The 22,389-nt window shown below is 40.7% G+C and overlaps 1 protein-coding gene across 1 annotated transcript in view; it reads left to right on the plus strand.

Annotated features, from left to right (window-relative positions):
• elna (elastin a) overlaps window positions 1-22,389 on the plus strand; it is a 46,167-nt gene that overhangs the window by 21,498 nt on the left and 2,280 nt on the right. Inside the window, exons 6-62 of the mRNA XM_067246668.1 lie at window positions 1,851-2,084; window positions 2,218-2,307; window positions 2,387-2,428; window positions 2,640-2,687; window positions 2,837-2,872; window positions 3,884-3,964; window positions 4,087-4,161; window positions 4,270-4,317; window positions 4,462-4,524; window positions 4,765-4,800; window positions 4,911-4,982; window positions 6,610-6,651; window positions 6,771-6,854; window positions 6,949-6,999; window positions 7,234-7,335; window positions 7,601-7,663; window positions 8,043-8,075; window positions 8,184-8,243; window positions 8,746-8,778; window positions 8,866-8,940; window positions 9,040-9,114; window positions 9,312-9,344; window positions 9,500-9,583; window positions 9,786-9,827; window positions 9,954-10,007; window positions 10,129-10,173; window positions 10,281-10,358; window positions 10,517-10,549; window positions 10,656-10,733; window positions 11,304-11,336; window positions 11,454-11,531; window positions 11,779-11,811; window positions 11,930-12,007; window positions 12,197-12,229; window positions 12,348-12,437; window positions 12,609-12,641; window positions 12,738-12,818; window positions 13,058-13,090; window positions 13,305-13,433; window positions 13,522-13,560; window positions 14,081-14,131; window positions 15,054-15,068; window positions 15,161-15,187; window positions 15,282-15,296; window positions 15,425-15,454; window positions 15,615-15,641; window positions 15,790-15,816; window positions 16,075-16,122; window positions 17,076-17,129; window positions 17,665-17,697; window positions 17,871-17,936; window positions 18,055-18,159; window positions 18,372-18,407; window positions 18,965-19,039; window positions 19,896-19,934; window positions 20,515-20,568; window positions 21,987-22,028. Of these exons, the coding sequence (XP_067102769.1) occupies window positions 1,851-2,084; window positions 2,218-2,307; window positions 2,387-2,428; window positions 2,640-2,687; window positions 2,837-2,872; window positions 3,884-3,964; window positions 4,087-4,161; window positions 4,270-4,317; window positions 4,462-4,524; window positions 4,765-4,800; window positions 4,911-4,982; window positions 6,610-6,651; window positions 6,771-6,854; window positions 6,949-6,999; window positions 7,234-7,335; window positions 7,601-7,663; window positions 8,043-8,075; window positions 8,184-8,243; window positions 8,746-8,778; window positions 8,866-8,940; window positions 9,040-9,114; window positions 9,312-9,344; window positions 9,500-9,583; window positions 9,786-9,827; window positions 9,954-10,007; window positions 10,129-10,173; window positions 10,281-10,358; window positions 10,517-10,549; window positions 10,656-10,733; window positions 11,304-11,336; window positions 11,454-11,531; window positions 11,779-11,811; window positions 11,930-12,007; window positions 12,197-12,229; window positions 12,348-12,437; window positions 12,609-12,641; window positions 12,738-12,818; window positions 13,058-13,090; window positions 13,305-13,433; window positions 13,522-13,560; window positions 14,081-14,131; window positions 15,054-15,068; window positions 15,161-15,187; window positions 15,282-15,296; window positions 15,425-15,454; window positions 15,615-15,641; window positions 15,790-15,816; window positions 16,075-16,122; window positions 17,076-17,129; window positions 17,665-17,697; window positions 17,871-17,936; window positions 18,055-18,159; window positions 18,372-18,407; window positions 18,965-19,039; window positions 19,896-19,934; window positions 20,515-20,568; window positions 21,987-22,028 (3,294 nt within the window). The remainder of the gene's footprint in view (window positions 1-1,850; window positions 2,085-2,217; window positions 2,308-2,386; window positions 2,429-2,639; window positions 2,688-2,836; window positions 2,873-3,883; window positions 3,965-4,086; window positions 4,162-4,269; window positions 4,318-4,461; window positions 4,525-4,764; window positions 4,801-4,910; window positions 4,983-6,609; window positions 6,652-6,770; window positions 6,855-6,948; window positions 7,000-7,233; window positions 7,336-7,600; window positions 7,664-8,042; window positions 8,076-8,183; window positions 8,244-8,745; window positions 8,779-8,865; window positions 8,941-9,039; window positions 9,115-9,311; window positions 9,345-9,499; window positions 9,584-9,785; window positions 9,828-9,953; window positions 10,008-10,128; window positions 10,174-10,280; window positions 10,359-10,516; window positions 10,550-10,655; window positions 10,734-11,303; window positions 11,337-11,453; window positions 11,532-11,778; window positions 11,812-11,929; window positions 12,008-12,196; window positions 12,230-12,347; window positions 12,438-12,608; window positions 12,642-12,737; window positions 12,819-13,057; window positions 13,091-13,304; window positions 13,434-13,521; window positions 13,561-14,080; window positions 14,132-15,053; window positions 15,069-15,160; window positions 15,188-15,281; window positions 15,297-15,424; window positions 15,455-15,614; window positions 15,642-15,789; window positions 15,817-16,074; window positions 16,123-17,075; window positions 17,130-17,664; window positions 17,698-17,870; window positions 17,937-18,054; window positions 18,160-18,371; window positions 18,408-18,964; window positions 19,040-19,895; window positions 19,935-20,514; window positions 20,569-21,986; window positions 22,029-22,389) is intronic.

The following is a 22,389-nucleotide window of genomic DNA, read 5'->3' on the forward strand; positions in this document are numbered from 1 at the left end:
GACCTAGGGAGTGTACCGTTTAGCTGACAAATGACCTTATCTTGTCAATTCAATTGTTTCATCCCATCATCACCTCTGTGTTTACTCCGTTGGTGGATACTGTAAGGGGAGTCCCCCCACCCCCTCTCCTTAAGATCCATCCCAAAATACAGTATATATCAATCTTATTTCGAGTTGGTCGTTTTTGTTATTGCTACAAGGTCAGTTTGCGGAGGATTGGGCAATGGTGGAGGAAGAGGAGGATGCTTAGAAGATGGATTACCGGCTACGGTGAGCTTAGAGTCTGGGCTTTTGCTGACCGCACCATGGCCTTGGCAGGACCGATGCCCTGTTTTGACTGTGGAAAGAAACCCCACACCTCCATCCTTCAATTCTCCCCGAGCATTCCACAGCCTCTCCCAGTATGGCTGCCTTCACCTTATAGACAGTTGTCTCTTCAGCACCGCTCTCTCCTTCTGTCCTGACTTTTCCCTTGTTCATCAGGTTTCTCGTACTTGGTCATCCTCCCCCAATATCTCATACTGCTTAGCTGTTGAAAAGACTAAAGAACAAAGCCTCAGATATCAGTCTCCAACAAACCAGTTGAGGTCTCTTGAAAACCTGATGTCATCTAACTTGGAAAGCCCAGAGCAGAGCCTTCTGCATGGCTGACAGAACAATTCTACAGAGTTTACAGAGGCTTACACTGTGCAGCTCTCCTACAGAGTTCCCCTGGGCTCTGCAATGGTTGTGTTTACTGAACAGAAGCAGCAACCTTTGTCTCCATCCTCTCTAACACCATACTTACGTTTTCCACCAGCTGAATCCAGGTTGTGCCTCTTGGCTATCTAAGGCATGTTTTGGTCATGCTTCATCGTGCTAGAAAACAATTATTCAATTACCGCAGGAATGTGCTTTATTGAATCATCACCACTAGACCAGACACCCAGGGCATGGGTGTCTTGTCATTATTTTGTTCCAGTTCATAAGGACGGATTATTTGTAGTTGTCTTTGGCTCTCGCTGCCTGTAAATCAATGGATAGGTCTATAAGGGTTTATACACAGGTCACTAGCAGATTAAGCACGGTCAAGATACAAAGAGGCAAAGGTGGCAGTAGAAGTCTTTCCACACTTCCCCTCCCTGTTTTTTTTCTATTTTTCTTCTCCTTCTTCTTCGTCTACTGCTGTTCTTGTCAGCGAGCAGAAACCCAAGCTGGGATATGACTTAATTTATGTATCACTACCATGTGGAAAGAAGACGTTTTTCTTCTCAAAGACATACTGAGAATTGCAAAGATCTGTAGCCGTTGAAGTCATCAAGGAATAGCTACGGTTGTCTGATGCTAAGTGACCAAAGTGCTCCCTCTACTGGAGCAGTCAGCCGGAAACACATGACCACAGAAGACCTATGGACCAAAATAAAAAACACATGGTGGAGTGAGACTATAAAGACATTGTAATACAAGTTCTAAACCAAGTTTGAAAAATATAAGCAAGCCTTATAGATAGAGTAGATGTAATGTACTGCAGACACAGTGGCAGAACCCACCTCTTAGTCTATAATTAATTTTGTCATGAATTCTTTCATAATCTTGATCATGATATCCCTTTACAAGTATGTAGGTACTATAGCAGGGCCCAGGAGTGGACCTGGAACTTGGCACATTGCCTGTCATTCCCACTTGCAGAAGACAAAAAACAGAAGACTCAATGTTTTGACACCTAAGCCAATTCCAGTCAGTGCAGTTGTGTTCTCTCTCTCTCTCTCTCTCTCTCTTTCTCTCTCTCTCTCTTACTCTATTGACTCTCTCCCTCGCTGTCTCTCTTGCTCTCTTTTTCTTTCCCTCCCATCCTCCTTCCATCGTCTGAGGCTACGGAAACCTGGGGGCCGGTGGACTCGGGGCTGGGCCTTATGGAGGAGCTGGTGGTCCCGCATTAGGAGCAGGAGGCCTTGGAGGCGGATACCCTCAAGTCCAGCCTGGCGGATACCCTCAAGCCCAGCCTGGCGGATACCCTCAAGCTCAGCCTGGCGGATACCCTCAAGCTCAGCCTGGCGGATACCCTCAAGCCCAGCCTGGCGGATACCCTCAAGCCCAGCCTGGAGGTGAAGTGTGGCCTTTTCCTTTATGGGCTCCCAGTTCTGCTAAAGCTATGATATCACAATAATATGTTAGCACTGCTGCATTGTCACAGAACTGTGTGCTGATGACTTTTCCTCTTGTTTCTGTTGTTCTCAGCTGGTTATGGTGGCTACGGTGGATATGGAGGTAGAGCTGGAGGATTCTTCCCAGGGGCTGGAGCCGGTGGACAAAAGGGTCCCAAACCAGGTATGGCCTCCAATGGGCATTGCTATTTTTATTTCTTTTTTTACATTGGATTAAGGTTGATATTTTGGTCTCCTTTCAGGTTATGGAGGTAGTGTGCTGCCTGGAGGTGGTTTACAGCCAGGTATAGATTTAACAATTCACTCACTTACTTATCATCTACATAATTAACTACCATCTCAGTAATTGAACGACCTTCACAGTAATTTAACTAATGTCTTAGTCATAAACTGCCAGTATTATTTTGAATGTTTACATGGATGTTCGGCCATGACTATGATATGCATCAACAGAAACTTGAATCCTCATTGACCAGCTTCTTGTCTTTAATTCAGGGTACGGTGGAGCAGGACTTCCTACTGGTGGACTGCAGCCAAGTCTAGGTGAGCTGCACTGTTAGTCTCACTGACACCCAAGACTGGATGATCTAACGCTCATACCTTCCTCTATCCAGGACATACAGAAGGCAAGGAATGCAATTCCACCAAACAGCATCCAGTTCTTTAACATTCTTGAAATGCTTGTTTTCTAGGCGTAGGTGGCAAGGGTCCAAAACCACCCAAAGCAGGTAAGACAAACAGAAATCTCTAACCTATTACAATAAATTATAAAAAAGCTCTAAACAAAAGAGCTTTGCATGCATGCTTTGGGCATAAACAGCCTTATACATTTAAAACAAATTTGCTATAAAAAAAAAATATTGGGCAGACTGACAGGTATTGAAATATTTTAGATTACTTGCACAGGATAGTCTGGCCAAAAGTTAATCCTGACCTCAGTGTGCTTTTAGTGTAGATGTGTATTATTTTCATTCAGGCTAGTTTAGAGTATTCAACATGTATTCAGTTGAGGTCATCCTGACTGACTCATATGTAAGTATTAGTTGGCAGCCCCCAAGACTCTAAATGAAACAACTCTTGTGCAACCATTATCATTACTCTTTTCAAGACGTTCCAAAAAACTGCCAATTCTATAACTCCCCCCCACACAACACAACATTCCTCTCCATGATGTTGCCAAACCTTGTCTATATCTCACTGCAATGCATGTTTTGCTGAGAGCCAGGTTGAAGATAGAAAGAAAAGGTTAAACAAATAAAGTGAAACGGTTTTTGATTCCCTTGCCAAGATCCCTTTGCAGCAGAGCTGTCAGCTAATTTCCTGTTCCAGTTCATGGCCAAGGAAATTAGGCATGTGATGAAGCAAGGCAAATGCCATGCATATTGATTTGGTTAGATTAGCGCTGGTCATTTGGCTTTTGAGCACTATACTGTTAACAAACCAAAAGGGGGGAGGGCAGATTAGCTTGTTTCACACACTATTTTCATAGCTGTGCAAGGAGAACCAGGAGCTCCACAGGTCCCTGTTATGTTCATGTTTTGTAACTACATGTCAGATGTTCTCCAATATGTATTACAGTATTGTCATTAGTCGCGGAAGGTCACCAAAATCAAGGCACTCACATTTAAGTGATAGTAATTCATCACTACATACCTAGGGATTGTAAACACAGACAGATAAATGAACCCATCAGTTTTGGTAATTTTTGGTAATTTTTGGAGCTGTGTGTGTGTTTGCAGGAGTCGGCACTGGAGGGACCGTGCTAGGTGGAGGTGGGGGGCCTGGGGGAGCAGGAGGCGGAGCTTCTGTTCCTGCAGGAGGTAAGACCTTCAGCACTGTAGCACAACACTGTACAGGGGGTTATCCTCTTTGTCTTTACCAGTCTTGTGCACAATACTTTCATAATAGGTTACTGAGTCTGACCTTTATCTTCATCTGTCAGCACCAGTCTTTCCTCAGACTGGTTTACCTGGAGGAGGGCTTGGAGGGGCAGGGAAAAAAGCTTCAAAAGTGCCAGGTGTGTGTAAGACACAGAGACAGAATATTACGTGTGCATCCGTGTGTCTATGTGTGCATAGTGTTGGTAGCCAAGTTAAAATAACTTGCAACTAATTCCCTCTTGTAGGGGTTGGTGTCCCTGGACTTTACCAAGGTGGAGTGGTGCCAGGAACAGGTGTGTCAAATTCTCAGACCTACCCTGAATTATATTTTCAATCACACCTGCAATTCAGCTTGTCATTATGGGAAGCATTGCATACACTGTACACCGTACACTGTACATGTCAAATAGTGTTGAACGTGTTCCTGATGTCTGCAGGGTTTGGTGGTCGTGGGGTTCTGCCTGGAGTGGCCACTGGGACTGGCCTCAACACAAAATCATGTAAATTCCAATGTTTATTGTTTTTTAAATAAAATATTCCATCCTTCATTCCATGGTGTTGTATATACATCTGACAATATAAAGCATTGATTAACCAAAGACATCCAACCATGAGTCATGTTTCAACATTTGAAAAACACAAGGCCTATTTATTTGGCTGGTTTGCATCCATCCATCTACAGTATTGTATTGCAGCACCTCATGTTTTTAATTTATTTATCTGATAATTTGCCTCTGCAGTGCCTGGTGGTGGGCAGGGAGGGCCAGGAGGACCAGGTAGGGGTGCCCCTTTTGTTTTGGTAAAACCTTGCCAACTTTGCTTATAAAGCTCCTGTTCAAAAGGGAGATAACTTAATGTTGTTAATTTGTGAATGTTGTTGCTTCAGGATATGGGTACGGAGGACCAATGCAACCAGGAGTGTTCCATGGATATCCACTCAAATCACCCAAAGCACAAGGTATCCAATGTTACATTATCACATCATGTATGACATGTCAATTGTCATCGTCATTTCGGATGTTTATCATTCAAGCAACATCTATACCTTTATAATTCCGGAAAAGTTAGATCCCAGTGTTGAAAAGACCCCTATTGCGTGGACCAACTGGTATGTTTTTAATACTTTTGATCATGCTTTGCAGTATCTTTCCCTTCAGTGCACAGGCAGTCTTACTCCCCTTACAACCACATGAACGGTCATTTGAATGGCCTGGTGAATGGGCACATGAATGCTCACATGAACGGGCGCTTCTATGGGTATTCCCCTGAGGTTGTGTATGGTGGGTTTGTCTTGAGATTTGGCTGGGGATGATAGAGGCGTTCTCTTTTTGAGGCCCTGTGGGATGTACCCCTGAGAGTTCATTTTAGTCTATGCTGTAAATATTGTTGATAAAAACATTTGAAGACCTCAAAATTAGAACCCCTCTACTTTTTGCGCCAAACATTAGTTGCTTCAAACACAATCAAGAACGATTGTCACCACAGAAATGTAACCCACTAAACTCTTGCTGTTGCCTAGTTGTAAGCTGTCATCTTGCTGATTCAAACCCATTCTCTTCATAAGACCACCTTCTCAATGTGCATTTGCATGTGAGATGTTAATTTACACATACTCATTTAATAGAATATTTTATCCATTGCAATGTACACAGGTGCATATACTGAGTGCAGCAGATGGTTATGGACAAGAAGTGCACTGTGTATCACAGTAGTTAATGCCAAAGTCTATGTTACAAAACACAATGAAACATAACATCTCTAAAACAACATCCCAAAATGGTCAATTTGCAACACCCTTATTAATTTTGGCTTTGTAAATATATGGTCCCTTGCAGGGAAGAGTGCCACTCTGCCAGATACAGCTGTAGGTTAAAACTCTCCTTGGACCACACTCAGATCTGCTGTCATTCTCACAAAAGATCTGAGCGGATTAAGTGGATCCACCAAGCGTCCTCCTTTTTCTCTTACATTTAGATCAGTTTGAGCGCTGTCTCCTTGCGCTTTTGAACTTTATACGCATACCTGTGAATGTTTTTTTTTTTAAACAGTTGAACATATTGCATTTCTATACCTTTGTTAAGTTAATATTTCAAGGTTTGTTGACAGTCAGGTTATTCTGATAAATGTTAAATTAAAAAAATTGGTTTGTTTGAAACAAGTAATTTATATATTTTTACAATTATTGAGCCAATGAACCACAATACCAAACTTGCTTTAGCTGTGACCTACTTGGCTCAAATCTTGACAATTACACATACTCTCTAACCCACAAGACATGTTAACATTTACTGCAGAATGTAATGGTATGCAATTATGTGGTTTCATTTATTTGAGTGGATCTGACACCCAAATTAGCTTTGAACAATTGAGTAATCAGTCTATTTAATGGATGCCATTCAAAAACAATATTTGGTATTTGGTATAACTGAATTCCAGAGAGCACGCAAGAAGGTTGTTGACCATCTAAGCTACACTCAATTTATTTTTAAATTTTGAATAATGATCAGAGTTAAATCTGGATACTGTCAGACTCATACGGCGCTTGTCTGCTTTACTAATGTTGTTTGCCTGTTTAATCTCCACAGGAGGCTATGGAGCAAAACCTGGAGGAGGCAAACTTCCCTTTGGTAAAAATTTCATTTCCACATGTGAATCACTGAGTATTTCTGTTTGTGTGTGTGTGTGTGTATTTGGAAGAAGTAGAATGAAACAGAAACGTGCTTCATCGCCCCCCTCCCTGTTTCAGGTTATGGGGGCTTTGGTGGTGGAGTAGGTCTTCCAGGAGGGAAAGGGGGTCCTGGGTCCAGGCCAGGCTACCCTGTTGGAACTGGTATGTATGTGAGGAATACACACATGCACACATAAATACATAGGCTCCCTGCAAAACTGCACTCCTTTGTCTAAGCTTTCTTCACCATCTATAGGGGTGGGCACACAAGGTATCTCCCAGGCGCAGGCTAAAGCTGCTAAATATGGTAAATATTACATTAACATACAGTAAGGCTTCTGAGACTAGACTGACGTTACGCATCTTTTGAATAATTGTTTGCAGAACTACACTGCAAATGTAAAACCCAAGATAAGGGATAAAGTAAGCCAGTTCATAACCCTGCGCAAAGTTTTCCTCAAGGTAGACAGAGTAGTTTATTTAAGTGCATGGAGAAGGTCTATCAGAGTAGCATACTGTTAATAAAACATCTGTTTTGAAGGTGGCCCAGGTGGTGGAGTTCAAGGAGGAGTTCAAGGAGGAGTTCAAGGAGGAGTTCAAGGTGGAGTTCAAGGTGGAGTTCAAGGAGGACCATGGGGTGGAGGTTAACAATGCATTATTTTCCATTTTAGCCATGTCAGATAACTGAATATATATTTGCCTGAACTAAATACATTTTGAATATATGATATATTATAATGTATATACGTATTTCATCTGGAGATGCGACATTACTGTTATTGTTAATTATTCAATTACAAAATGTAGTTTTACATCATAGATGTTATTAGTGAAGTGCCTTATTCAGATGCATGTTGGCATCTAATCGTATCTCATCCAACCTTAATTGATGTTTTTATCTCTGAAAGGCTTGCCAGGAGCTGGAGTGGTGGCTGGAGGAGCAGGAGGATTACCTGGGGCAGGGCAAGGAGGTAACATAACATGTTACATTTAGTCATTTAGCAGACGCTCTTATCCAGAGCAACTTACAGTAAGTACAGGGACATTCCCCTGATGCAAGTAGGGTGAAGTGCCTTGCCCAAGGACACAACGTCATTTTGGCACGAACCGGCAACCTTCTGATTAATAGCCCGATTCCCTAACCGCTCTGCCATCTGACTCCCTGGACAATGTTGTCCATTGTCTTACATGTTCTTCCCTCTGGAAAAAACTATGTTACTCTGTCACACAGATATCATTGTGTTTAATGTGATTGAATTGATTTGATTTGAAGTATTGGTACTGTTATGGTACTAATTAGCTGTAAACAATATCCCTATGGGGGATGATTTTTGTCCTTTTTTGTTGCAGGATATTCTGCTGCGGCAAAAGCTGCTAAATATGGTACATATAGAGTATTTTGTTGACATTCTGACAAGTTCTACACAGTACTGTACAAACTACTGCATACAGCATAAACACTTACAGTATTATTTAAATATATTTCTGAAGGTGTCCCTGGGGGAACAGGAACTGGGACTCTGGGTGGTTATGGTGGAGTATTACCTGGAGGTAAAGTCATTCCAATAAATCATCCTTCTCCCCTCCTCATTTTAAAAGCTAAACTTACCAACTCATTGTGATTTGTCAAAAACTCAAGCAAGGCCACAAGCAGTAGAGATCTAATGGCAGTTGCCAATAAGCACTGATCTAGCTTTGACCGTTTGTTAAACTAAGCTGTACTGCATGGATCTACCAAACAGAATGAGTCCAAATCGAATATTTTTTACTTCCCTTGATTTAAACTAGCTTAAATCTCTTACATTTGTCTCTCCATATTTAAAAGTGTTTGTACAATCAATTTATAAAATCTCGAGCTGCCCTGTGTGTGTCAAGGGGCTGCAGTTGTTCCACCAGTAGGTGGTAGTGGATACAGCTTGCCAGGTGCAGGATATCCAAGGCCAGGCTTGGGATGTTAGAGAAGGGTGCTGTGAATTGATGGCATGACTTGGCTGGTGCTGGATGGGATTCTGTTGGGGTGCTGACTGGGTTTTTTCCCCATCTACATGTACAGGGTACGGAGGTGGTGGGATACCTTCTAGGTTTGGTAAGATTTCCTTTTTGAAACCAAATTGACTGTCAAAAATAAATATATGATTGACTGCACAATAAAGCTCTGGATCTTTCTGCTTAGGTGTCCCAGGTGGTGCAGGACAGGGGGGCTTTGGAGGGGTGCCAGGGGGGGCTGGGGTTAAACCTCCCAAATACGGTACGATTACTCATTTATACCCTTAGATTACACTAAAAGAACAAAAGAAGTGTGACTAAATATATTGAAGATCAACAAACAATCTCACAATCTTGACAGGAGTTCCTGGGGGAGCAGGGGCAGGGCTAGGTGCTGGAGGACTGGGAGGAGCAGGGGTTCCTGGTGGGGCTGGAGGTAATCCATGGAGCTTTATACTGTACTCTACATACAGTATTATACTGTTATAATACTTAAATGCTTACCTTTACTAATATCAGATTACAATGACTTCAGACTTCTTGTTGCTACAGCACTGTGGTAGCCACGCATGCATCATCATTCTAAACAGGGAATGATTGCATTCTGTTGACATCTTTCTCAAAAACTTTCAGGGTACCCAGGTGGTGCTAAGGCTTTAAAATATGGTATGGCTGCTTGGTTATTTCACAATATATTGCCCAATAGTTGGAAATTACAGCAGATCTACGCCTATCATTACAATATTTTATTGACATTCTAACTGAAGTCTTCCTGTATCTTATACTGTCCTTTTTTACCATTGTGATTGATTCATCTCTAGGGCCAGGTGGAGCAGGTGGAATCCCAGGTGGGGGTGCTGCTGCGGGGACTGGATGGGTACCAGGGACTGTCCCAGGATACGGATGTAAGCATCTGATTTTTGAAGACTCTTAATGTCAACCCAGGCTAAAATCTACATATATCCATGCAAGCAATTTCAACTTGTGAGAATATGACTCCCATTTTCAAGGGAATTTGTTTGGGTGTTTGCGGCATATCGATAATCATGAAATTATAGTTAATGATGTATTTCATATCTTATCTGTAAGCTTTCTTCTTTTTCGCAGCCTACGCAGGTGGTGCAGGTGGTGCCAAGCCTCCTAAATATGGTACAAAATAAAAATAATTTTCAGTACATTAGAAAGCATAGCTGACATTGATATATTCACATAACATACTTTCACATTCACATACATACATACATACATACATACATACATGTTCTGACTGTCTAGGTGTACCAGGAGGGGCTGGTGGAGCAGGGGCGGCACCAGGGGGGCTTCCAGGGGGTGGATACGGAGGTGAGTGTGCCACCTTTCAAACGGCAGAGGTTAACTTCAAACCAGCAAACTCGCATAACTAGCCCAAATAAGATAAGGACGAAGGTCCTGACAATGTGCTGTTTTGTAGGCTATGGTTATGGTGCTGGTGCTGGAGCAAAACCACCTAAGTACGGTAAGAATGTACTCAATGGCCTACAATACAGTGATACACTGTAACTCTTAGAAAGTTTGAAGTTTTGTAAAGATAAAAAAATCCATTATTTTATTGTACTGGTGTAGGAGTCCCTGGAGGTGCAGGAGCTGGTCCAGGTGTTGGAGGAGTGGGAGGGGCAGGAGGGCTTGTCCCAGGAGCTGGAGGTAATGTATAATTTCGACCATGGTCTTAAATAGAGGTAAATTATACCTAAAGTTGCATCCTGTTTGGCACATCACAGAAAACAAGCATTAGAGATGCAGTTCATAAACCTTTTTACATTAAGTTGGAAGGTCTCTTATTACTTTAATTTCTAATTCAGGATACTCAGCGGCTGCCAAAGCTGCTAAATATGGTATGTTACTCTAGTGATGACACCATTAAATTAACTATACTGTACTAACACTGTACTGTACTAACACTGTGTGTTCTAACAGTCAAACGTAACTCTCCTGCCACAGGAGTTCCTGGAGGAGCAGGAGCAGGGCTAGGTGCTGGAGGACTGGGAGGAGCAGGAGGGCTTGTACCAGGAGCTGGAGGTAAAGAATAAGTTTGAACTTGAAACTTTTTTCTCAAAGGGATAGTATGTTGAGAATACAATTAATAATAAAGATAGATTATAGATAACACATCATCCTGTTTGGCTCTAAACAGTAGAGGTACAGTTGATTAACCTGAATATTTTGTGTTTTTGTAATACTGTCTTTAATTATATGAATATTGTGAGCGTTTGTATGGCGATAGTTTTCATCCCACTATATTACGGCACGACATTGACGGCATAATAATAAAGGAAACCAGAGACAAGGCTCGAAATAAAGAAAACACTATATTGTTGTGCTCCTTTTATTCTGCATTCAATACACTCATCAATTCCTGGGGATACATATATTAACAGTTCCATCCCCTCGCGCCCCCTCTCTGTTCTTCTGTTCTTCCTTTTGTAGCCTCAATCCGTACTTTCAGGGTACAAACACAGTGATTAGTGCAATCCTTTTCAGATGGTTACCCTGGCGATGCCTTTACTCCGTCTTACCCCCCAGTAGAGGGCGTAGTAGGCCTGTATAAGTCGTCTGCCCTCTCACAATATATAATTTTTCCCAATTCAGGATATTCAGCTGCTGCCAAAGCTGCTAAATATGGTATGTAACTCTAGTAATGACGCCAGTAAATTCACTATACTGTACTAACATTGTACTGTGCTAACACTAGCACTATGTCTTCCAATAGTCTAAACAAACCTAACTCTCCTGCCACAGGAGTTCCTGGAGGAGCAGGAGCAGGGCTAGGTGCTGGAGGACTGGGAGGAGCAGGAGGGCTTGTACCAGGAGCTGGAGGTAAATCATAGTGTTGACCATGGTATTTGTTTTAGCTCTAAAGTTATAGAATTTGGGAAATACAATGATTTATAGAGATAGTTATACGTTATATATACAGATAAACAGAACACATCGTGTTTGGCTATAAACAATAGAGGTACAATTGACAAACCTGAATGACTGAATTTACTGAATGTATTCAGGTGTATCAGATGTACATCTGTTGTTTATATAATAAGATATTTTACAACTTTTTTTTATTCAGGATATTCAGCTGCTGCCAAAGCTGCTAAATATGGTATGTAAAAAAGTTTAAACCTGTTTGTACTGTAGTGTTGACACCAGTACATTAACTATACAGTACTGATGTTCATGTTTAACTAATACTCTAAACATGCCTAACTCTCCTGCCACAGGAGTTCCTGGAGGAGCAGGAGCAGGGCTAGGTGCTGGAGGACTGGGAGGAGCAGGAGGGCTTGTACCAGGAGCTGGAGGTAAATCCTCAGTGTTTTTACCTCTGAAGAGATAGTGGTGGGGAATACAATGAATAATAGGTATATTTTACAGATAGGATGCAGATAAATAGAACACATCTTTCTGTTTGGCTATAAAGACAAGAGGTAAAGTTGATTAACCTGAATACATTCAGTAAGTATGTCTCTTTGAACTTTTTTCCTAATCAGGATATTCAGCTGCTGCCAAAGCTGCCAAATATGGTAAATAAAACTGCATCATGTTAACACTGTAGGGATGACACATACATTCAATTATCCATACTGTAATGATGTGCTCATGTTTAACTAAAGGTCTAATCATACCTCACTCCTGCCACAGGAGTTCCTGGGGGAGCAGTGGCAGGGGCTGGAGGACTGGGAGGAGCAGGAACAGTGCCTGGGACTGGGGCTGGAGGGGTAGGAACCGGAGGTAAATCATGGTCACAATTATGGCTATTTAATTGTACAGTAGCACAACATCATTTGCTTTTCTAATGTGTGCGTATAGACCCAGGCGCAAGGCCCAAGATGCAAAACAGTTGTAATGCCATTTGTCTTTTTAGCAAAAATCGATTTACACACTCAATTTTTGTGTTTTTAGGATATTCTGCTGCAGCCAAAGCTGCTAAGTATGGTATGTGTAATTTAGACCACATACAGAACCTTGGTAGGTACATCTTGAGATATAAATATACAAATACTGTATATTTATGTCCTCTTTTGGCCATAGGTGTTCCAGGAGGAGCAGGGACAGGGCCAGGAGCTGGGGGACTGGGAGGAGCAGGGGTGGTTCCAGGGGCAGGAGCTGGAGGTGGATCTTTAAAAGCTACTAAACTGTGTATAAACTGAAAATTAATTTAGCTGTACCAAGGGTGTAAACCTAGAAAGCGGTACATTGTGTGTTTGAGGAAAAAGAATACATAAGAATGCTGACTGGAATCCAGGCACGATATTATTAGTTATTTGCATCCCAAAGAAGCATGTGCCTTTCCTCATTGGTTTCACATCTTTGCATAAGTGTGAATAAGTCCCTTTTTTTAAACATTATAGGATATCCTGGTGGAGTTAAACCGCCCAAATATGGTATGTATGTACAGTATCATATTTCTTTAAACTAGTATGTCAATGCCAGCCAGTCTGTACATATACTTTCCATGATCTTTCCACAACACAAAAATAGTTTCAGCTGTATCTTATATATATATACAAAATGTATATAAGAAATGTAAAAGTGTATGGCCACATACACTTTTACACCTGCTCTGTCTACCTGTCTTCCTCACCTTGTGCCCCTCAGGCGTGCCAGAGGGAGCAGGCATTGGTGGAGTGGGTGTTCCAGTGCCAGTGGCCACACCTGGGGCAGGTGTGGGTGACACTGCAGGGGGTGCACCAACTGGCACAGGGGTCCCTTTTGCTGGTAAACCAGGTAAATTGGTAATTTCACCTTTCATATATTTCTTATAATAAATACAGTACTGACATGTACATTTGTGATCAATATATCTTTTCTACAGATAAAACTCCAACTCTAGAACCTTCTGGGCTTAAGCCAGGTACATTAACTATTATAAACAATAGTTCTTTAAAACAAAAATCCTTTCTTAAAAACACATTGTCATTTGTACATCCCAACCTATTACTTGTATACTGTAAAAATACGTTTCTAAGTATGCCATTTGGTTGCTTTCTAACATATATCTTTGCAGCAGACCTCATCAAGACTGAACAACAATAGACAGGAGCTTAGCATTCAAGCTAACCCCCTCTACTGTTACCACTGCTGTCTGGTTTATGCACTCAACCTTTGGGTTATCAAAAGGCAATGATACCATAAGTCCTCTGCCCACTGTGCTCCCACTCCCTTCTCCCCAATACTCCAAAACAAATCTACATGATTTCTGTTCCGCTAGCTCAACTTTTTCCCATGGTGCAATATCTAATTTCCCCCTAGCTTACTTCCCTCTGAAACGGCAGTGCCATGGTCCCTAATGTTTTCTGCCTTTGCTAGTTTCCCCACATTGCGCTCTCTTTTAACTGCAATGAATGAAACTGGAAACTGTTGTCTTTTGGCAGGACCGGCACCTATTGCCTCAAATGGCACGGCCCCAGAGGCCCCAGAGCCCAGTAAGACATGCTGTGTTTGCATGAACAACCCTTAAACACCCCTTGATATATGGTGGCACTTTATTTTGAAAGCGTGAGCTATACATTTTGTCTTCAATATAATTTGAGCCCTTCATGCTTATGTGCATATTTCAAAACAGTATAGATATGTTTGTGAACATTGATTCTACACAGTTAATTCAATAGAATTGCACATTTGTGCATGTTCACAATGTTGAGAATATATTCAGAAGTTAAGCTATAACACCTATAATTGTAAATATCTTGTTTATAGGCAACTCACCTCTAATAATGTGTCACTGATATCATCAGGGTACCCGCCTTTCCTTATACTAACCTGAAGCTTTCTGCGCTTGATAAGTGCCCGCTCCTTCTTAGTTCAACACTGGATTATATATAAACTGATATAACTGATCATTTTCTTCCTTCAAAATAAGAACTGTTTGCAGAGATGGTGTTTGGTTTACTACAGTTTACACCTTCACTTTTCCATTTCTTTCATGACCTTTTCTTTCATAAAATCTACAGCAGGAGATCATATTTTATATTTGATCTGAGGTCTACTTTTCAAAGTGTCAGGCTCACTTGTCCTAAATTTCCAACCAAGAGTAAAATAAGAAATGACACTATATCCTTGGCAGTATATTGTCCCTTTCTTTACAATAATAGTGGTTTTGTCCAGATTTTCTACATGTCACTGTATGTTAACTGTTGTACTGTTTTGTTCGTTCATTCATTCGTTCTATCATTCATTTGTGTGTTCATTCAGTCATTAATTGTGTCATTACAGTGTTTGTAAACACTAACAGTGCCTAAATAATTTCTTAATGTTGTGTAGAACTACTTACCTACTGCTTCTGAATGTGGTTGTAATATAACTCTAATTGTCAATTTTTTCTTTGCTTTTGACCTGTTTTTTCAGGTGTCCAACCTGGTGGTAAGTACACTTGTTTGTGAATTATGGAGAAAAACAAATATATATATATATATTTCTGATGGATTACAAATATATCCAAATCTTATTTGCAGTTGGTGCTGGAGTTCTTCAACCAAGTGGTAAGTTGTTGAAAAACAGTAATCAGTCATAAAATGGAACAATACAAAAACACATTGATTCACTGTAACATGTGTTGCTGGTTATCTGTTGCAGCTGGAACAAGTGTTGGTATGGGAAATTTCTGTATTTTTTTCTGTTTCCATACTTCTGTTTTCTCAAAGAATATGGTCTAACTCAGGGAATAATGTTTGTTTGTGTCTGTGTGTGTGTGTTTGTGTGTGTCTGTGTCTCTGTAGGCGGAGCAGGAGTTGCAACTCCCACTGGTGGTAAGCACAATGTTGACACCAACACCAGACTTGGGTCTTTACTTTCTTTGCCAGAGTGTTGCATTGGTTCAGTAGTATTAAATGTCTGAAAGCTAAGTCAATCCAATATATCAAATACAATCTAAACTAGTATGATTGATACTACTCTGTCTATTTGCAGTTGGTACCACAGGCCAGGGCCAGCCTAGTGAGTGCAATCTCAACACCTTTACGCCTCTGAACTCTTTCATGTTATAGATGGATACTTATTGATTCAACAAATAAACTGTTGATTTAGACAATACAATAGATTAACTGTGTTTGCTGATGACAACTTTCTTTTTTCTTCCATGTAGTTGCCGTAGGGGTGCAGCAACCCGGTGGTAAGAGGATTTATGTTTATATGTTTTTGTTATTTTATGTGGTTAATTTAATTGAGATGTATTTGAGTACATACAAACAAATAACTGGATGTATCATATTTTTTTGTTATTTAATTGTGCTAAATCTAACTTTGACTTGGGCATTAAATGGTGTTCACAGCACTGTGTGCTGTTTGTGTGCTAAGAGGTACTATACTCTGCTAAGAGGTACTATACTCTGACTTCAGGTGGATTGATGGGAAAAAAATATGTTTTTAGGTGTAGGAGTTGGTACAGGTGGGAAAGCACCTAAACCACCAGGAGCAGGTAAATATTTATAATAGTAAAAAATGTGCAATACACATATTTATGATATTACATATAATGCATATTATTTATTATTTGAAAGAAAACTGCTACATGTTTATACTGTCACTACACTTGACATATATATTTGATTTATAGGTATTGACTAATCGGTGTGAGAAACCCATGACATTCTCAAATCAATATTTCATAAATTACTCAAATAATGCTATTATTAATTATAATCTCACACATCAGCATCCCAATGTAGAAGTATAAATAAAAAACTCTTATCCCCATGAGCTTATCCCCATGAGCTGATTCGTAGTATATAATGGGATGCACATTTATTGATTGCCTTTAAAGATTTTCATCCACTTGAAATACAAAGACTGGCACCATAAGCCTTTTCTAATGCAGGTCAAACACAGACACTATGTTACAATTATGCTTTAAGGTAATAGATTCAAATTAAATATCCATAGTGCTGACAGGCTCAAATATTGTGTCAGGCTACCTGTTTCTAGCTGATTTCATTTCATGGTATTTTATATTTTGATTTTTGATGTTTTGTTTTTTTATGGAAGTGGTTTGCCCATTCCCCCAAAGTACTGTTCAATATATGGTAGACACACAAAGTACAGTAGGTCTGGGGACTGTGCAGTGTTGGAAAAGGTTAGGATAGCTGTTTTCGGTCGGTAAGATAGCACCATCAATTTCCTGTTCAGAAAAAAATTGCCTGCAGACATCCATTCGTTGGATCGTTATCTGTTTATGTATGGTAAACCACATGTCACTGACCTGGGGCTGACCAAGCAATTTAATTATCAGCATGTCTACAGTACCTTCCTAGTAACATTTAGTTTCGTAGGTTCATTTGAACAAATCAGCTCATTTTAACATTTAGTTAAGCTAATCACATCGTGGCAAATAGGTCAGGAATAAAGGTGTTTTTCTTTGTCATCATGATTCAGGGGGATACCCGTATCGGGGATACCCAAATCTTGGTCAAGGTTATTATGGACAGGGTATGTATGAGACAGAAGCAGGTCACAGCATCATGACTCTACTGTAGGTGCAGTAAAACTGCCCAAGCGCCTCCTTTCTCTCCCCATGCTGTTGATCTATACTGCTGTTCATATGTTAGAGGTCCATATGCTCCTCAGTGTTTTGTCATCATTTTTATACAGCCATAAAAGCACAATTATACATCCTGTCAACACACCGGTATGGATGATGTGCTGCATTAATCAATATTAGGAAAGGTGCATACACAACAATATCAAGGGGAAATACAGAATCAGCTTTTTCATAAAATACCGCCAGGATGTGATAATCACACACCTATGGCTATTCTGCTGTAAATGGCTAGTGTGCAAATACACACAGGTTCAGGTTATGAGGGTTACGAATGAGTGGAAGCAAGACTGTGGCAGAGAATCATACAGTCCTTAAAGCAAAAATGACAAACTGGGTCTACAGTATGATGGTGCTAAACTCCACCCACAGTAACAGAAGTCCCAAACATAATTGAGAGTACTTATGGCTCATATTTCCTCACAGGTGCTGGAGGATATCCATATGGTGGCTATGGGGGTAAGTAAAATATGAATATCTGCACTTGCCACCCTTTACACAGTGTTATGCTGTCATTTCATGAAGATAAAAAGGGGGAAGACATCTCCCACACCCAGTGACCACTTAGGTTTCAGTTTGGAAACATAGCTGTTTGTTCGTCTAATAGTAACACACTACTGTCTGTGTCTCAGGTCCCTATTACGGTGCTGGTACTGGAGCTGGCACACTTCCTAGTGCCAAGCCCCTGAAACCTCCAGGTTTGTCCGTGTTTTTGTTTTTGCATCCATCTGACCACATTTGTGTGTATTTCAAAGTGAATATGTCATGGAAGATGTTTCTGATGTGTTTGCTGCTGTGTTCCGGGGGCTGGAGTAGTGGGCGGAGCAGGGGGTGTCCCAGGAGGAGCAGGGGGTGTCCCAGGAGGAGCAGGGGGTGTCCCAGGAGGAGCAGGCATTCCACTGACAGCTGGAGGTGGGACAGGTATGATGTCACTGTTGCATTATTGAGATAAACCGACTACACTGTTTCTGAGTCATCCTATATCCGTTTCCTGATAATACTGTATGTGAACTCAAATGCCCCGCTTTTTAAATATACTGTACCCAATGTTAATTGAGTCAATTACTGGTGCCCTCTAACGGTGAGGTCAATTCAGGAATAAAACTACTTTTTTCTTTGTCCTCATAATTCAGGACGATACCCATATGGTCAAGGTTATTATGGACAGGGTATGTATGAAAGAGGAGGAAGGAAAAAAAGTGTACTTGCTTGTTTTGGTTTGTTTTTTAAACCAATTTTCCAGAGATCAAGGTACAAAGTGACCGTTGTCCAGGAAATGCCAGCCTTCTGTACTTCCTGCTCAAGGGGCATGCAAAGTGCTGATATGGGGGCTGTCTGACACAGTGCCGTAAACAAAATTACAGCAAGACTACATCACCAACTTCAATGTCCAATCAAAGACCAGACCCATGGGAGATCACACCCTTGTCCAAGTGTAGTCCTCCAGAAACAAACAGGAATCTCCTGTCTCATTGTGTTTGTTAACCAGACTGTATGCTATTGGATGTATATTCTTCATGCTGTTTGATTTGTTTTGGTCAGGGATCTGGAGGTTTCACAAACTGCTTTCATTTGCATGTTTGAGACCTTTAAACACATTTCTGTGGGACCCTCTGGAACAATAGAGTATACTGTCACATCTTCATATTGAGTTGATATTGTGGAGTTGTTGTCACATGAGAAAGTGACTATTTAACTTCATCATTCTGTTTGTATGGTGTTTCAGGTGCAGCATATCCTGCTGGTGTTGGGCTGGGAGCAGGAACTGCAGCTGGAGCAGGTGGTAAACCACCCAAACCAGGTAAAAACACAATAACAACCCATCAAGTTTGGTAATAGTGACAACATGAAACATGTGCAGTATTTTGTTTAATACTGTGTTTTGCAGCAGCATACAGTACATTGATAATACCAGGTAATTATTATTGAATTGCTATGCCTTTTCAATGAGAATATAAGATGTTTCTTATCCCGGAAGTGGTAGTGCTATAGTTGTAGTACTGTAGGCCTAACACATAAAAAGATTGTGCCTTTGCTACTAAGGCTGCCTTCCAGCTATCAATCTGAGAAGTATTATACAGTATGAATAGTAATAGTTCATGTGTTTACATGACTCCACATCCTAATCAGTTAGTAACATCAAAACAGGAGTGAGCCCTCCCATGAAAAGGACTGTTGGACTAGACACAAAAGAATGAGAAAAATGGCATACTCATTCCCTGTGGATGGTGATTACTGTCAGAGAATGGACCTAGAAACGGTTTGTGCAACATCAAAGTGTGATGGTTGAAAGATTGCACAATCCTCTGGGGGGGATGTAGGACTCTACACAAATCTGTGCCCATGAAGTACTACCCAAAAGTACAGTGAGAGTGGGAGTGCTGATCAAGGAATGATGCTATGATGATGCTGTTGAAAAGAGTTTTAGATTTCAAAGAGATGTCAAACAGTTCTGATAGTACAACACAGCTGTTTTGGAATGTATAAAATGTTGAGTAAAACCATAAACAATTGGTGGAAGTGGGTCACTCTTATAGTAGATATGCACAAAACAGCAAAAAAACAACAGTAAAAAGTACAATGAATGCTTTATTGATGAGCACTGAAATATTGTATAAAATGTTCATCTTTAGTAAAGCATTGCCTCCATTTCTTAGGCTATGGTAATCTGGGTGCTGCTGGTGGATACCAACCAGGTAAGAGACACTCATTTCCACCCTAGTTGTTTCAAAACCATCCTCCTGGTATTTGGTCATTATGCACACTGCATTACTTTGGTGCTTCTGTTAAGATAGTAACACAAACCAGGCACATAGTCAAATCATCTTATTCTCAAAGCTTGAACCAGTTGGCCTTCAAGTCATGTTTGGGATCATAACAGTCCCCTCTTCCTGTCTGTCTCCATTCTGATTGAGGGCAGAGTCTTATCAGGCTGTACAGACTCCTCTCTCCCCTCTCTCAGCCCCCAGCAAAATGGCCAGTCTGTAGCTGTAATCCACCTCCCACTTGTCTAAAGCTCTCCCCTGAAAGAGCGCCCCTCATAAATACTGTTCGAAACACCTTTCCACTTTTCTAAAAATACTATACAAATGAACCGCACAATGGTGGCCCAATCAGAGACTCCTTAATCCTGATACATGTTATAAACTTGTATCCATGTAAGTGCTTTGCCCATACTGTAGTATGTGGAAATACATCCCTTTAAAATCAGGCCATGGCTATGTCTTTTGCACTGTTATGTATAACTCGTTGATAAATTTGTTGTTGATATCGTAGGGGCAGGGGTAGTACCAGGTTACGGCGGAGGCTACCCTCAACAAGCATTCCCAGGTAAGGTTTACAACATAAACTTCCTATATGCAAGTCAGATGGACTGTGTGTTCTTTATGTAAACACATCTGTTGTTTCAGCACTCTTATTTATTTGATTTGTTTATCCTATGAGAAGGGTGTAGATGTGAATGTGTATTTTACAGAGTTGTGGTAATAGTTGGTTTGAGACGGAGAGAACAGGACACAGTCCTGTCGTAAACCCTCAGGACTATGTGTTATATAGTGAACTCTGAAGACCGTGTTTTGTATATTGAGCCCAGAGGTCTGTGCAGTGTGCAATAAATCAATGACCTCTGCTGCAGAGACAACTCAGGAGGGCCATTTTTCATAGAGATGGGAAGAGGAGGGGATGAGCAAAAAGCAGTTCTCAAAGGGATAACATAATGTTACCACCTTCCTCAACAACAAAAAAAGAGTGTACCTCACAGTTTGTGGTTTGAATCTACAGATTTATATTGTCTGCTGGATGAAGATTGGATGGTAGTTACTGTATGTAAACATTCAACCAGTAGAATAGAAACAGTATATTTCCCTTCCTATGTGACAGCAGGCCACTCTAATAGTCATTAGAAAGATGAATTATGTTAAAACCTTGTATGTTTGGCATCTTGTATGTACGAGTTCCTAACTGTATGTTCACTGTTTATGGATCAGGAGGTGGATTATTGTCAAATTGCCAACAGACAGGTAACATTGACAGTCCAATGGACCTGAGCTAACACCAACTGAGATATTGAGTGAGGGGAATCAACCAAAACTGTTCAGAATCGCTAACTTCCCCTATGCATGTTTTTTTTTCTGCTCCTCCAATTATGAACGAGGAACCTATCGTATTGCAGGTTCTCAAAGCGTTTAAAGACCAATTGTTTATGTAGTGTTTTAAGAATAGAGGACCCTTTCTCTCACCCTCTTCCTCCCTTTAGTTCCTCTAGTAGCCAATTGTTTCCCATTTTTACATTTAATTAAATTGCACATTCCATCAAAATCCGTTGTTCATGTGACTCAGTGACTCAGTGCAGCAAAATGTTGTACGCAGAAAGTAATTCACCTGCAACTGCTAGTTTGTTCTTATATTAAAATTGAAAAGACCCAAATTGTTTCATATTACATTATTCCTTATCAAATAAGTACATGGTTTATTAATCTGACAACAAAGAATTTTTAATGACACCTGCTGTATGCTGCACCGCATGCTTAACTTCTGAGAATTATTCGGTGGGCTGAAAACACATTACTAGTTACAAAGCAGCAGTAACTATGATGTGAAATGTTTCTTTAGTTTATAAGTAATATTAGGCTGTCAGTACTGTAACAAGCTTCTTGGCCTTAGAAAATCCTCCTGGACCAGTCAGAAATGAATGTCCTTTGGCCAATACCCTCATGTTACTACCCCTCTAATTTGTCTGTTTATTGTAGGGTATGGTGCCGGTGCTACAGCTCCTCTAACTCCTCAACAAGGTACTGATGAATGTTTTCTATTTTAAAAACCCACCCAGACATGACATCACATTTTTCTGTCGAGGTTTTCAAATTGATGTGTGACTGACCTCCGTTCAGTTTCCTCTCTGTCCTAAATTCACTCATTTCTTCACTGACTTTCGTGTCAGATTATTTGGAGATTACACTAGGGTAACAGAACATTGAGTGCTATTCAGTGCAGATTGCGAGCGGAGCGTCATTTAATCTTCTTTTTATTTAGCATGGAAGATTATTGTCAGTGGGATTACAGTAGTTCAGGAGAAAACATGGTTTCTTAGATAACTGCACCAGCTAGTTTAGAAAGCATTATGTGACTTGGAGATTGTAATAGGTCTTTAGG

The sequence above is a fragment of the Osmerus mordax genome, chromosome 11, assembly GCF_038355195.1.
Source record: "Osmerus mordax isolate fOsmMor3 chromosome 11, fOsmMor3.pri, whole genome shotgun sequence".
Lineage (NCBI taxonomy): Eukaryota > Metazoa > Chordata > Actinopteri > Osmeriformes > Osmeridae > Osmerus > Osmerus mordax.